At 36.3% G+C, this 12,437-nt stretch overlaps 1 protein-coding gene across 1 annotated transcript; it reads right to left on the bottom strand.

The window, feature by feature from the left end:
- Positions 1-7,974: 7,974 nt before the first annotated feature.
- On the bottom strand, positions 7,975-8,427 carry LOC139866703 (uncharacterized). The gene has a single exon (XM_071854997.1). The coding sequence runs from the start codon at positions 8,425-8,427 to the stop codon at positions 7,975-7,977; it is 453 nt and encodes a 150-aa protein (XP_071711098.1).
- Between the last annotated feature and the right edge of the window lie 4,010 nt (positions 8,428-12,437).

Genomic DNA, 12,437 nt, shown 5'->3' with positions numbered 1-12,437 from the left:
GAACCTGTAAAATAGGGTTAGGATAACAATATGAAGACTCAACCGATGAATCATCCGATTGTCTTTTCGAAAGAATAGTAAACAAACGCTCCATTTCTCTTTCTAGATTTTGAATAGATGTTTGATTTTGTTGCCATTGTTGATTTAGTAATTCCCTAGTTTCGGTTTGACTTTCAATAAAAATCATCATAATATTTTGAAAATCATACGAGTAATTTTCTTCATTTTGAGTTTGTTGAAAATTTTGTGGCGTTTGGTTAGAAAATTGGTATTGTTGATAATTTTGTGGGGAATCGTAATAAGGTTGGTTTGGATAATAAAAATCTGGATTCGAGTTATTCTCTTGATATTCATTCCATATATAGTTCATGGGTTCATAACTCTCCATTTGATCCATGGAAATATGATAATCACATTCTCAAGTTAAATGGTAACCTCCACAATTTTCACAAATATATGTAGTTTCAACCCTATTAAACATAGATGAATCGCACCAATTATCATCAAAACTTGTTTGAGAGTATTGATTAAATTGTTGGGCATTAAAAAGATTTTCCATGGTCATATTCTCAAAATCATCCATATTACAGTATGACTGGAACCTAGTTCAATTTTAAAAAGAACAAAGAGAAAAATAAAACAGAACTTTCGTAGAAAAATAAATTCCGACGAAAGGATCAAATAACTAAAAGTAATTAAATTCCTGGATGAACAATTTCTCCCCGGCAGCGGCGCTAAAAAGTTGATGTGATAAAACCGACCTTTAAATTTTACAACTAAACTAGCTTAATAAATATTATCACACTACGGGAAACTGGTCCCGATCGTGCAGCAATATATATATATTTGTATGTATATGTGTCGACTAAGAAAAAAAAAGAGGGAAAGGAAAATTTGATCTTCAAAACCCTAGATACAATTAGGAGATTTGTTTGTGTTTAATTAAGGAAACAAAATAACTATATATATACATATATACATATCGACATATACATATATATACATGTAAAAAAAATATATTATATATATATATACATATATACACGAAAATATATACATATACATACTAAAACCCTAAACCCTAATTATACCTAAACTATACTACTTTAATTAAAACCCTAAACCTAACCCTAATTTATTAAAACCCTAATTTAATTACTAAACCCTAGACATTTATTAAACCCTAGGACATTTATTACAAACCCTAATCATTAAAATACTACTTTAATTAACTAACCCTAATTAGTGAAACACTAATACTACTTATGCTATTAATTAACATGTATACACTATTACTATTACAAACACCTATAACCTACTACTTATATTGTAACACATAAAAACATTTTGGGATATGTATTAGAGATGTATAGATCTTCGAACTTTCTTGACGAATGGTTTCTACGAAACTCTAGGCAGAAGGGTTTGGATTTTCCGATTTAAGGGATCCTATAGCTCAAACCCCTAGACCTGAAATGGCCATTCGAAGGGAAAGGGGTGATTGGAAGCTTATCTAATACGGAGAGTATCCTAAAATGGAAAACATTCTTAAAGTAGAAACTTTCTAGTTATAGAAACTTACTAAAATAAGAACCCTACTAAAAGTGAAAACTTTCTAAAAATGGAAACTTACTAGGAAAGAAAACTTAGTAAAACTTACAACACTATCATACTTAAATATCTACTTAAACTTGGGCAAAAACACTTACTACTCTTAAATGTCAATAGGTTGACTTTCTGTTCGTTCCAACTTTCTATTTCTGAGGAATCACCACATCTCTCTAAGGTGAACTTCATATCCCCACTTTCTATTGTGCATAACTTATTTACTTTTACTTGGGGTGAGACACATGCTGTTTTTACATTTTACAATTTAGACACAAGTACCAAACTGTTAAACTATGCTATACCCGGCTATGTCCGACTAAGTCCCTACAGTGATATTTTTAATTGCTCGTTGAATGCATGCTTAATTATTGGGGGTAGTCCTATCGGGAGTAACGTCCCCAATACATTTGACTAAGTCTTTGTATTACTTAATAATGAAATTAAATCGACAAGTATAAACCACAACTTGTCTTGGGGCAAACTTGAACGTTTAGTCTAAATATCACGCATTGGCATAACTTTTTGATCTGCGAGATCAACTTTATAAACTAAATCTTGTGGTCTAAAACAACGGTCAAACTTATTTGTTAAACCTATGATTTCACTCAACCTTTTTGGTTGACACTTTAGCATGTTTTGTCTCAGGTGCTGTTTGATTCAAGCTTTCTTTCTTACTACTTATGTGATGCTACTTGGACATAGGATCAAGAGATATCGCATTATTTACTTTTGCATTTGATAATTTACATTATTGTTACTTCCATCATTATAACGACATTTCATTTTCCGCTGCGTACTCTCAATAAAGATAATTTTATCATTTAGTATTGTTCTTGTTTATTATAATATGTTGGTTTGTTTGGTATTAAGTCACATTTCGCCCAGGCCCTAACTGGGGGTGTGATACAAGCTAACCCCCGCTAATCAAGTTCCTAGTGCGCTCAAAAGCCCCATACTTCGTTGCATCCAAAGGTTCTTCGCTCAATTGGTCTTCCACCGAACGGAGGATGTTGATAAGATGACGTTGTTCGATATTTGGTTGATTCATATTATTCACAAGAAAAAACACATTCACATTCCCAACCTTATCGCAAGTTATCTATTCGACGCAAGTGGCGAGAAGTCGACGTTCCCAAGTGTTGGTGTTTATTACGTGACTCGAATTGTGAAGTTCTTAAAAGTCAATTTTAGTGAGTCGGAGGAGATGCCCATGGATTGCTTGGGTTATCATGAGTGCATTTGGAAGCGCGTCTAGATGTCAAGCCGACATTCAATGGGTATTTGGTAATCAATCTTCATTATGGTTTGTGAACACTTTATCTTTTAATTTGGCATGTAACTTAACTTATTTTGGTAATTGTGTGTGAAACTTGGAATTATCGATTCGGTGTGAGGTAGTATATTTACATTGCTACTCTCACACATGATCATTTTAATGATTGTAATAATTCGACAATCGGCGTGCGTGGATATTCTTGTGGTTGTTTGTATTTATCTTGCTTGCTGTGGTTCTTAGTGGCAGGATACACTTTTTGATGATTGATCCAAGCCCGACATTAAGTTCAGGCGTCAAGCTCATCGTCTTGCATTCTTTGGTGATTAAGTTTCTCGAATGGTGACAACAAAGATCGTTTGATCTTAACCGGTTTTTACTTTCTTTTCTCTCATCTTTTCTATTTCAAAATGCCCCTCATTTTCACTTATTCTATCGTTTCAATGAAATGAGGGCATTGCATCAAACTAAATGTAGGGGGAGAGTTAAAATATCGCGCCATTTTGAACTTTTTCGGGTAAACGTATCACATACACTACAAAGATTGAAGCTTGCAATGTTGATTAATTTTTGGAACAAGTTTTTAGCCATTACATAAAATTCATATCATAAACACTAAAATGGTTAAAACTTGTAAAATTTTCAAAATTTTTGGAAAAGTAAAGTCTTTTCCTTATTTTTTTCTAAACTTAAGGAAGTAAAGTCTTCCTTTTGTTTCATTCTTGCAATTCACAAAGTGAAAGTAAAGTCTTTCACTTTTCATATGATTTTGTGCTAAAATGATAAAATCTTGAGAAAAATCAAACTTATGCTTGGAAGTTAAGTCTTTCATGCACGTTACTCCAAAATTAAGTGTTTAAAGCTTTGTGCTTTAACACTTCCGAATGAATCGAGTCCATCCATTATAGAGAGTCAAGTCTCCCGAATTTCGTTTTACTTGGTGTGGAAGACTTCCTAATCCACACCAATTTATATTAACATTGGTTGTCTCATCATTTCACGATGTTTCAACCGATGTATCATACCGTGAGAAGAGGAGCCACCGAGCTTCACAAAGTGCTATCATTTTTAGGAGCAATGACTTCTTGCTAGTGTTGCTAGACAACACACGCCATAGCCAAAAGCTATGGCACACTTGTGCATTCAATTAACGGAAAGGTAGTAGCTACTTCCTACCTTTTCTCAACATAAGCATAAAAGCTTATTATGTGGGAAGTAGATGAGTGAATAAAAGCTTCAAGCTTTGACACTCTCGGGAGAGTCAAGTCCTCCCAATGTCTCATTTGGGAAGTCAAGTCTTCCAAACTTGGAAGTAAAGTCTTCCAAGTTCTTTTGTGTTCCAAGCTTAGGAGTAAAGTCTCCCAAGTCTAGCTCGATCCTTTTTAAGGAAGTTAAAGTCTTCCTAGTGCTTCAAATCTTAGAATTAGCGGACTCTATTATTTAGCCACGTGGGCCTAATTCCACGAACCTCCGTCAATGCTTTCGCCCTACTATGAGAGAAACTATAGAGTTGTGATAGAAAGCTTGATGAGTGCCGGTCATCCCAAACCCGGGGTGACCAATAAAGATAGGGGTACCTAGTCCCCTAGCTTTCGCACACCCACCTTAACCCTAAACTTGGAATTGACGATTATCATTTGGAATTAACGACCATTATTTGGAATTGACGAAAATAGGTGTTTTGGGGGCATGGAGGTGGAAGAGGGATAGCTATCGCGGGTTGACTAGGTGAGCATATCTTTTTGGAGGCATATTCTTTACACGATGTATTTCTTGATGTGTGATGATGTGTATGATATTCTTGGCCCTTGTTCATTCGGGGCACATTTAAGATCATTTTGGGTACACCTTGAGTATATTTGAGTAGGTTTGTGTTAGATTGTGACTGATTTGGAGATTTGATGTGATTGATTAGTTTGATGAGTTTATGGCTATCCCGTGAATCCTACATATTTGGTCAAGGTCAAGGAGGTCTAAGTTGAGTTTGTGAAGATTTTATACACTGTGATTGATGTTTGATGACCTTCTCGAAGATGAAGTTGACTTTGGCTGGGAGAATGATTGATTCGGGTAGACTTACGCTTGAAATGTGATTATGTTAGTGTTTGAGGATTGAAGACTTGGAGGTGTACTAGTTGAAGAGATTATTTGGAGCTTGCATTGAGCTTGTGTTAGAAGAAAAAGATGATGTTTTTGCTTGGTCCTAAGCAAGTGCAAGTTTTTGGAGAACACTCTAGCCATCAAGTGCATATTCATGGAAGGTATCAATTTGTGCCCAAACTTTTTGCGCTTTGGCATTGATCACTTATTTGTTCTCTATCTCCAAAGCTTGTTTTGTCGATTTGTTTGCTTGAGGACAAACAAAGATTCAAATGTAGGGGTTTGATATTGCTCCATTTATACATGTTTTATCTCGCGATATCTCCCTCACTTTGTTCGGTTTTTGACAATCTTGGAGCCTATTTTGTGTGCTATTGAGCTAAATGGAAATTTGGGGGCTAAGGACTTAATTTTACGTGTAAAATTGACCAAATCTTGATCAAAAGTGGCTAAGGAAATGACAAGTGCAGAATTCAGCATCAAAAGCGCCGCTCCTCAACTAAGAGCGCCGCTCCTGTGGAGCAAAAGCGCTGCACCTACCTCAAAAGCGACGTTCTTATGCATGTTTTGGCTCCATATTTCAGCAAAGGCCGGAAGCGCTATTCCTACAGCCAAAAGCGCCGCTCCTACCATCCAAAAGCGGCGCTCCTAAAGCAAAAGCGCCGCCCCTAAAAGAAGCCAAAAGCTGTGTTCCTGACCAAAAGCGCCGTTCCTCACTTAAGCCAAAGCGCCGCTCCTGAGTCAAAAGCATCGCTCCTGTCGCTGTTTTAGCCCATATTTTCAGCACTATAAAAGGAACAAAATTAGGTTATTTTTGAAGAGTCTTGGTGTATCTTTAGAGAGTAGCTATTCCAACTCCGAATTTCACTTATAAAACCCTAATTTCATCATCCATTGTTGTTTGAAGGTAGATTCAAGGAAGCTAGCTTTAGATTCATCATAGATTGACTCTAGATCTTCATCTTTTGCATTTTAAGTTGTAATCTCTACTTTCCTTTACATATTTTGAATCTATTGCTTGCAATAACTTTAAGATGATGATTGTTTATGTTTCTATGCTTATTATTAGTTTAATCTTAGCCATGATTGGCTAAATCTCTTGTGTTTGCTTATCTATGAATCTCTAATGCCAGTGTTTGCCCTAAAATCAATTGAATGATGTTGTTTGAATGAATTACATGATCATGTGTTATTGTGTTAGCTAAAGAACCATTGCTTGTTTTAGGCTTTACTTTGATTACATATGTTGAGTAGCTCTCTTAGTGATTTGAGAAGTGAATCATGTGTGCTTCAACACCTTGAGTGATCTAGACAACTAGCATTAGAATTTCAAGTGATTGTGTTCTTGATCTAGGTTGGTTTTCAATTGGCCTTTAGTCAACATAGTAATGCCGATTATCTTAAGTGATTTCGATAGTTAGAGGGTTTTAAGTGATTTCAACCCAAGCATAATCTAAATAACCTATCATGCTTAACTTGATCTTAGAATACAATGCTTATGTGAATTCGTAGAGTGTTGTTTGATTTAAGGTTTGGTAGTAATGCTAAACATTTAATAGTTCAACAACTAGTGCGATAGCAATTTGGGTAAAATGGGGAAATCCAAGCATAGAGAGGATTAGATAAGTGAACACTACTTAGTTAATTTGATTTAAGTTCTTAATATTACATTACTTGTTACTTGCTACTAGTTTACTTGTTAAGTTTAAGTTTGTTTAATTGTGCATGTTTTAGTTGTTAATCAAAATCAACCAAAACCCCCCAATCAAACAAACCCTAGGGCAATTGATAGTTTCAAATATTCGACTTACACCGCTCTCTTGGGACGAACTTGATAAGAATACTTACATTGAAGTGATATAATAACTGGGTTCTAAGTGCTCGTTAGTTGTGTGTGCTTATTTATAGTGTTTGAATCATATATAAATTTAGAGGGTAAAAGATTCATATCACGCAACACATCTACCTCATACGGACTACAACCTCCCTAAGTACGGTTGAAAGTCCCCAGCCTCCCTAGGCATGACTGGTGTCAAACACAGTGCGCACATAAAATCACATAACAACAATAAGCATGCAATATCCAATTAGCATGGCAACCATTAACTAAACATGGAAATAATATCTCAATAAAGCATGGTAATAAGAGTAAACCACAGTAGCATGGCATGTTACTTAAACTCTATCCGGAGATTGACCCACTCACCGATTAATATCTATAACCTAGTAACCTAACTTTTGAACTTCTTCCTTATTCTTATCGCCTGATAACAATATAAATCATGTTAGTATATTGATCTAATCCAAAATATACACACGGGCTGCATAACGGCTAAAAACCGACGCTTTTAATAAAATTTCCCCAAACTGCCCATTTTGGTAGTCTGTTATAGACAGTCTACCGACTATCTTTCAAAAGACAAATTACCGACTCTCTTGAGACAGTCTACCGACTGTCTGGACAAACTATCGACTGTCTAGACAAACTACCGACTGTCTAGAGACACAAGGAACATATTTCTAACACAAATCAAGGATCACATCGAGATTGGATGATTAGGGTTTTCAAAGGAGATGAAGTTAGGTATGGGGTGTTTGGTGAAATATCTAGAAAATGAGAGAAAGGAGCTAAATATACACTTTTATTGTGTTAAAATACAATACCTCATGACACACGGGTATTTACCAGTTATCTGATATCTTTCGTACCTCGTTAGGAGGACCTAACGGAGTCTAAGTTAAATAAATAAAACTATTATGTGACCCTTATCACAAACTGGTCTCAACCAAACCATAAAATAACACTAAACATATAATTAAAATAAAAGCACTTTGTAACACATATTAAAACCTCAAGGGCAAAATAATCATCTTACGTCTAGCCTAGGTTTTTGTCTGTTACAAATCTAACCCCCATAAAGAAATTTCGTCCTCAGAATCTGGTCCATGTCAAACAGATGAGGGTAACGAGTCTTCATCAACTCTTCTGTGTCTTACGTTAAATTAGACCCTAAACTGTGTTTCCACTCAATCAACACAATTGGAATTCGTTTCTTTCTCAACTTGGTTATCTTACGATCAACTATACGAATTGACTCTTCCACCAACTTCTTATTCAAATCAACCTTTAAGTCTTTCAACGGTAAAAGTTGCGTCTCATCATCTACCTTACACTTATGTAAGTAACTTACGTTAAATGTATTATGAATCCTTGCTAACTTATGCAGAAGATCCAAAACCACTGTCTGATCATTTAAAATCTCACTAATTGAAAACGGTTCAATAAACCTTGGTGCTAATTTACCAAGTTTACCAAATCTGATAACCCTTTTCCATGGTGAAACCTTCAAATACACCCGGTCTCCCACATTAAAAGTTATCGGACGTCTACGTGGTTCAGCATACATTTTATGTCTGTCTCTAGCGGCTTTCAATGTTTCATGCATAATAACAACTTTTTCAGCTATCAGTTGAACAATTTTGGGACCTGCGAACTGTTTCTCTCAAACTTCTAACCAACAAGTTGAAGTTCTGCAACGACGACCGTATAACATCTCATAAGGCGGAAACCCTATACTCGAGTGATATGAGTTGTTATACGCAAATTCAATCAATGGCCAATGCGAATCCCATGACCCATCGTATTCAAGCACACAAGCTCTTAACATATCCTCTAAGGTTTGTATCATTCTCCCACTCTAACCATTTGTCTGAGGATGATAAGTTGTACTCAAATTAACACATGTACCCATATTTTGTTGTAGACTGTTCTAGAAATTTGACATAAATATAGAATCTTCGTCTGACACAATCGATAACGACACACCAAGTTGACTATCAATCTCTTTCACATATAACTCGGCCAATTCATTTAATGACGATGTCTCACGGGTAGCCAGAAAGTGAGTACTCTTGGTTATCCAGTCGACTATCACCCATATAATATTATGTATTTTCTGGGTTCTAGGTAACTTGGTCACAAAATCCATCGTGATATATTTCCACTTCCATTCAAGAATTTCTAACTGGCGTAACGAACTATACGGTTTCTGATGTTCTGATTTCACTTGCGCAAAAATATGACATTTTTCAACAAAATGAGCAAAGTATGTTTTCATAGTCGGCCACCAATACACAGATTTCAAGTCATGATACATTTTGTTACTGCCTGGATGTACTGTCAGTCTGAATTTATGAGCTTCTGTCAAGATCAAATCCCTTAAATCTCCAAGCATAGGAACCCAAACACGGTTATGATATGTCTTAAGTCCACATGAGTCATCGGTTAGGTCAAATTTCATTTAGTTGTAAGTTCAGATTTAACATGTCCATCCTCCAAAACACATGCTTTAACAATTCTTAATTGGTCAATCAAATCTGAAGTAACCTCTAAACGAAGAAATTTCACATTCTCACCAGACTTTTTACCACTTAACGCATCTGTAAAGGAGTTCACTTTACCCGCATGGTATTTAATTTCACAATCATAGTCTTTAATCAATTCTTTCCATCGTTTGTGACGCATATTCAGTTATTTATGCGAGATAATATACTGCAAACTCTTGTGATTTGTACAAATAACACAACGGGTTCCATACAAATAGTGTCTCCATAATTTCAAAGCAAACACTACGACAGCCATTTCAAGATCATGCACTGGGTAATTCTTCTCATGAATTTTCAACTGACATGAGGCGTAGGAAATTACTTTGTCTCTCTGCAACAATACACAACCCAACCCGGCTATTGACGCGTCACAATAAACCACGAAGTCATCTGAACCTTTTGGTAAAGCTAATACATGAGCCTGACACAAAAACTATTTTAAAGTATGAAAAGCCTTTTCTTGTTCATCACTCCATCGAAAGGCTATGTCTTTTTTAGTCAACATAACGCAATTTCTAAAAAATCTTTAATAAACCTGCGATAATAACTAGCCAATCCTAGAAGACTCTTAGTCTCAGTCGGAGTTCTTAGAGAACTCCAATTTACCGCTTCTTTCTTTGATGGATCCACTTTGATGCCCTCGGAACATATAACATGACCCAAAAAATGTACCTCTCGCAACAGAACTCACACTTAAAATTTTTAGCAAATAGTTGTTCATGTTTCAACATATTCAAAACCTGTCTGAAATGATCAACATGCTCGGCCTCCGCTTAGAGAACACCAGTATGTTGTCTATAAATACTATCACAAACTTGTCAATAATCTGGCGACACACTCTATTCATCAAATCCATGAAAACTCTCAACACATTCTTCAATCCAAAGGGCATGACCAAAAACTCGTAATGACCGTACCTCGTTCTGAATGTTGTCTTCAGTATATCCGATTCCCCGACACGAACATGATGATACCCTGAACGCAAGTCTATCTTCAAGAAATACGAAGCACCATGTAACTGATCAAACAAATCGTCTATTCTAGGTAACAAGTACTTATTCTTCACTATTCTTTTGTTCAACTCGAGGTAATCGATACACATACGCATTGAACCATATTTATTTTTAACAAATAATACTGGAGCACCCCCACGATGAAGAACTCGGTCGAATAAACTCACGATCAAATAATTCCTGAATCTGTGACATCATCTCAGGAAATTCTGAAACTACCGGAATATCAGCTATTGTTTTCTTTTCTTTCTTAGCATCAATCACGTTGTTGTGATGATATGGGCTTGAGTCATGCTTCCTTATATGTGCACTATTAGAGTAGCGCCCTACTCTTTTTGAGTCATAATCATTGCGTCGTCCATAGCTATTCCCATGCTTCGAATATCGTGTGGTAACTTCTTCAATGTGCATGTGTTCATTCGCTTCTCAGATAGCTTTTACTAAAGTCTTTGGAGGCCTTTTTCGCAGTATTTTCCATAACGATAGGTGTCGTGCTCTGCAGATTCCATGTATGAATCCAGAAACTTTCTGGGACTGCCAGGTTCGCGTTACTTCCCTTCTATATCAATCAATAAATTGCCCCATGGATTCACTGCGCCCCTATTTGATATCGTGACTCTCAATGTGGTGCGTACTAGATGCCTCATATTGCGAAAGTTGGGTAAAAAATGTCTTCTCATGTCTTCGTAACAAGTAATGCGAGGTAGAGGTAAATTGTTGAACCATGGACGCATTGTTACCTTTAGAAGAGAAGGAAACTCCACGCATTTAGTTTCGTCAGCCCAAAGTTGGTTTCGCACTATGCCTTCATACTTCTGCAAGAATTCATATGGATTCGGAAAGCCCGTCACAGTACCCTAATGTTAGCGGGATGACCGGTAGCGGGATCGCAATGTGACTTTTGGATAGGTGGTGCAAAATTTTTGGCCGTTGATGCTGTTTCGAATGATAGTTTGACACTTATGCCTTTCATTCCATCATACATGTTTCGGATTATATGCGCAACCCTTTCTAGCTGTTCAAATTCATTAAGGAGTACGCCAGGTTATCTTGATTCTGAGCGCGCTCCTCTCGCATTCGGTTATTGAGCGCATCACCCTATCTAGTTAGGTTAGGTACCCGTCGGGAGATGTAAACAGTAGGGCTTGGACGAGGCTCCGATTGGGGTGTCATTTGGTATAACCCTGTGTTCGATTGTGCGTTTTGAATATTGAACCCCTGCGTATCAACATCAATATTTTGCAGGCCTCAATTGCGCTTGCAGGCGTGATCGGGATGCATTGGTCAACGCTAGACGAGGTTGCGAGAATATCTTGTATGGCAATGCTAGTCAGCATCGTAGTAATGTAGATAGGGATAGTCCTATATAAGTAGTGTCTATGGCCCAAGGTATCGAACGCGTAGTTTTTGGAGTCTCAAAACCTTATAATGGGATTTCAAAAGAGAAAGTGGTCCCATTCTTGGCGGTAGTTCATTAGCACCACTAGTCATCGCGATGTTAGCCGCTTTTGATACTTTAGGCATTTTGAAATGTCCCGCTCATATTGATTATAAACGTTCCATATTAATTGATTTCGTCGCGATGTTTTGACCTCTATATGAGACGTTTTTCAAAGACTGCATACATTTTTAAAACAACCATAACCTTTATTTTATCGATAAAGGTTTAAAAAGCATTACGTAGATTATCAAATAATGATAATCTAAAATATACTGTTTACACACGACCATTACATAATGGTTTACAATAAGAATATATTACATCAAAAATAAGTTTCTTGAATGCAGTTTTTACATAATATCATACAAGCATGGACTCCAAATCTTGTCCTTATATTAGTATGCAACAGCGGAAGCTCTTAATAATCACCTGAGAATAAACATGCTTAAAACGTCAACAAAAATGTTGGTGAGTTATAGGTTTAACCTATATATTATCAAATCATAATAATAGACCACTAGATTTCATTTTTCCATAAATATACATCTCATATCTGGCATTTCGCAAACTGCATAGAGATAAAAATCATTCATATGTTGAACACCTGGTAACCGAC

The sequence above is a fragment of the Rutidosis leptorrhynchoides genome, chromosome 9 (assembly GCF_046630445.1).
Source record: "Rutidosis leptorrhynchoides isolate AG116_Rl617_1_P2 chromosome 9, CSIRO_AGI_Rlap_v1, whole genome shotgun sequence".
Lineage (NCBI taxonomy): Eukaryota > Viridiplantae > Streptophyta > Magnoliopsida > Asterales > Asteraceae > Rutidosis > Rutidosis leptorrhynchoides.
The sequence above is the reverse complement of the archived record's forward strand: the minus strand, read 5'-3'. Positions and strand labels throughout refer to the sequence as shown.

Excerpts from the sequence above, each read along its gene's own strand:
- LOC139866703 (XM_071854997.1), bottom strand. The coding sequence starts at position 8,427 with ATGCATGAAACATTGAAAGCCGCTAGAGACAGACATAAAATGTATGCT.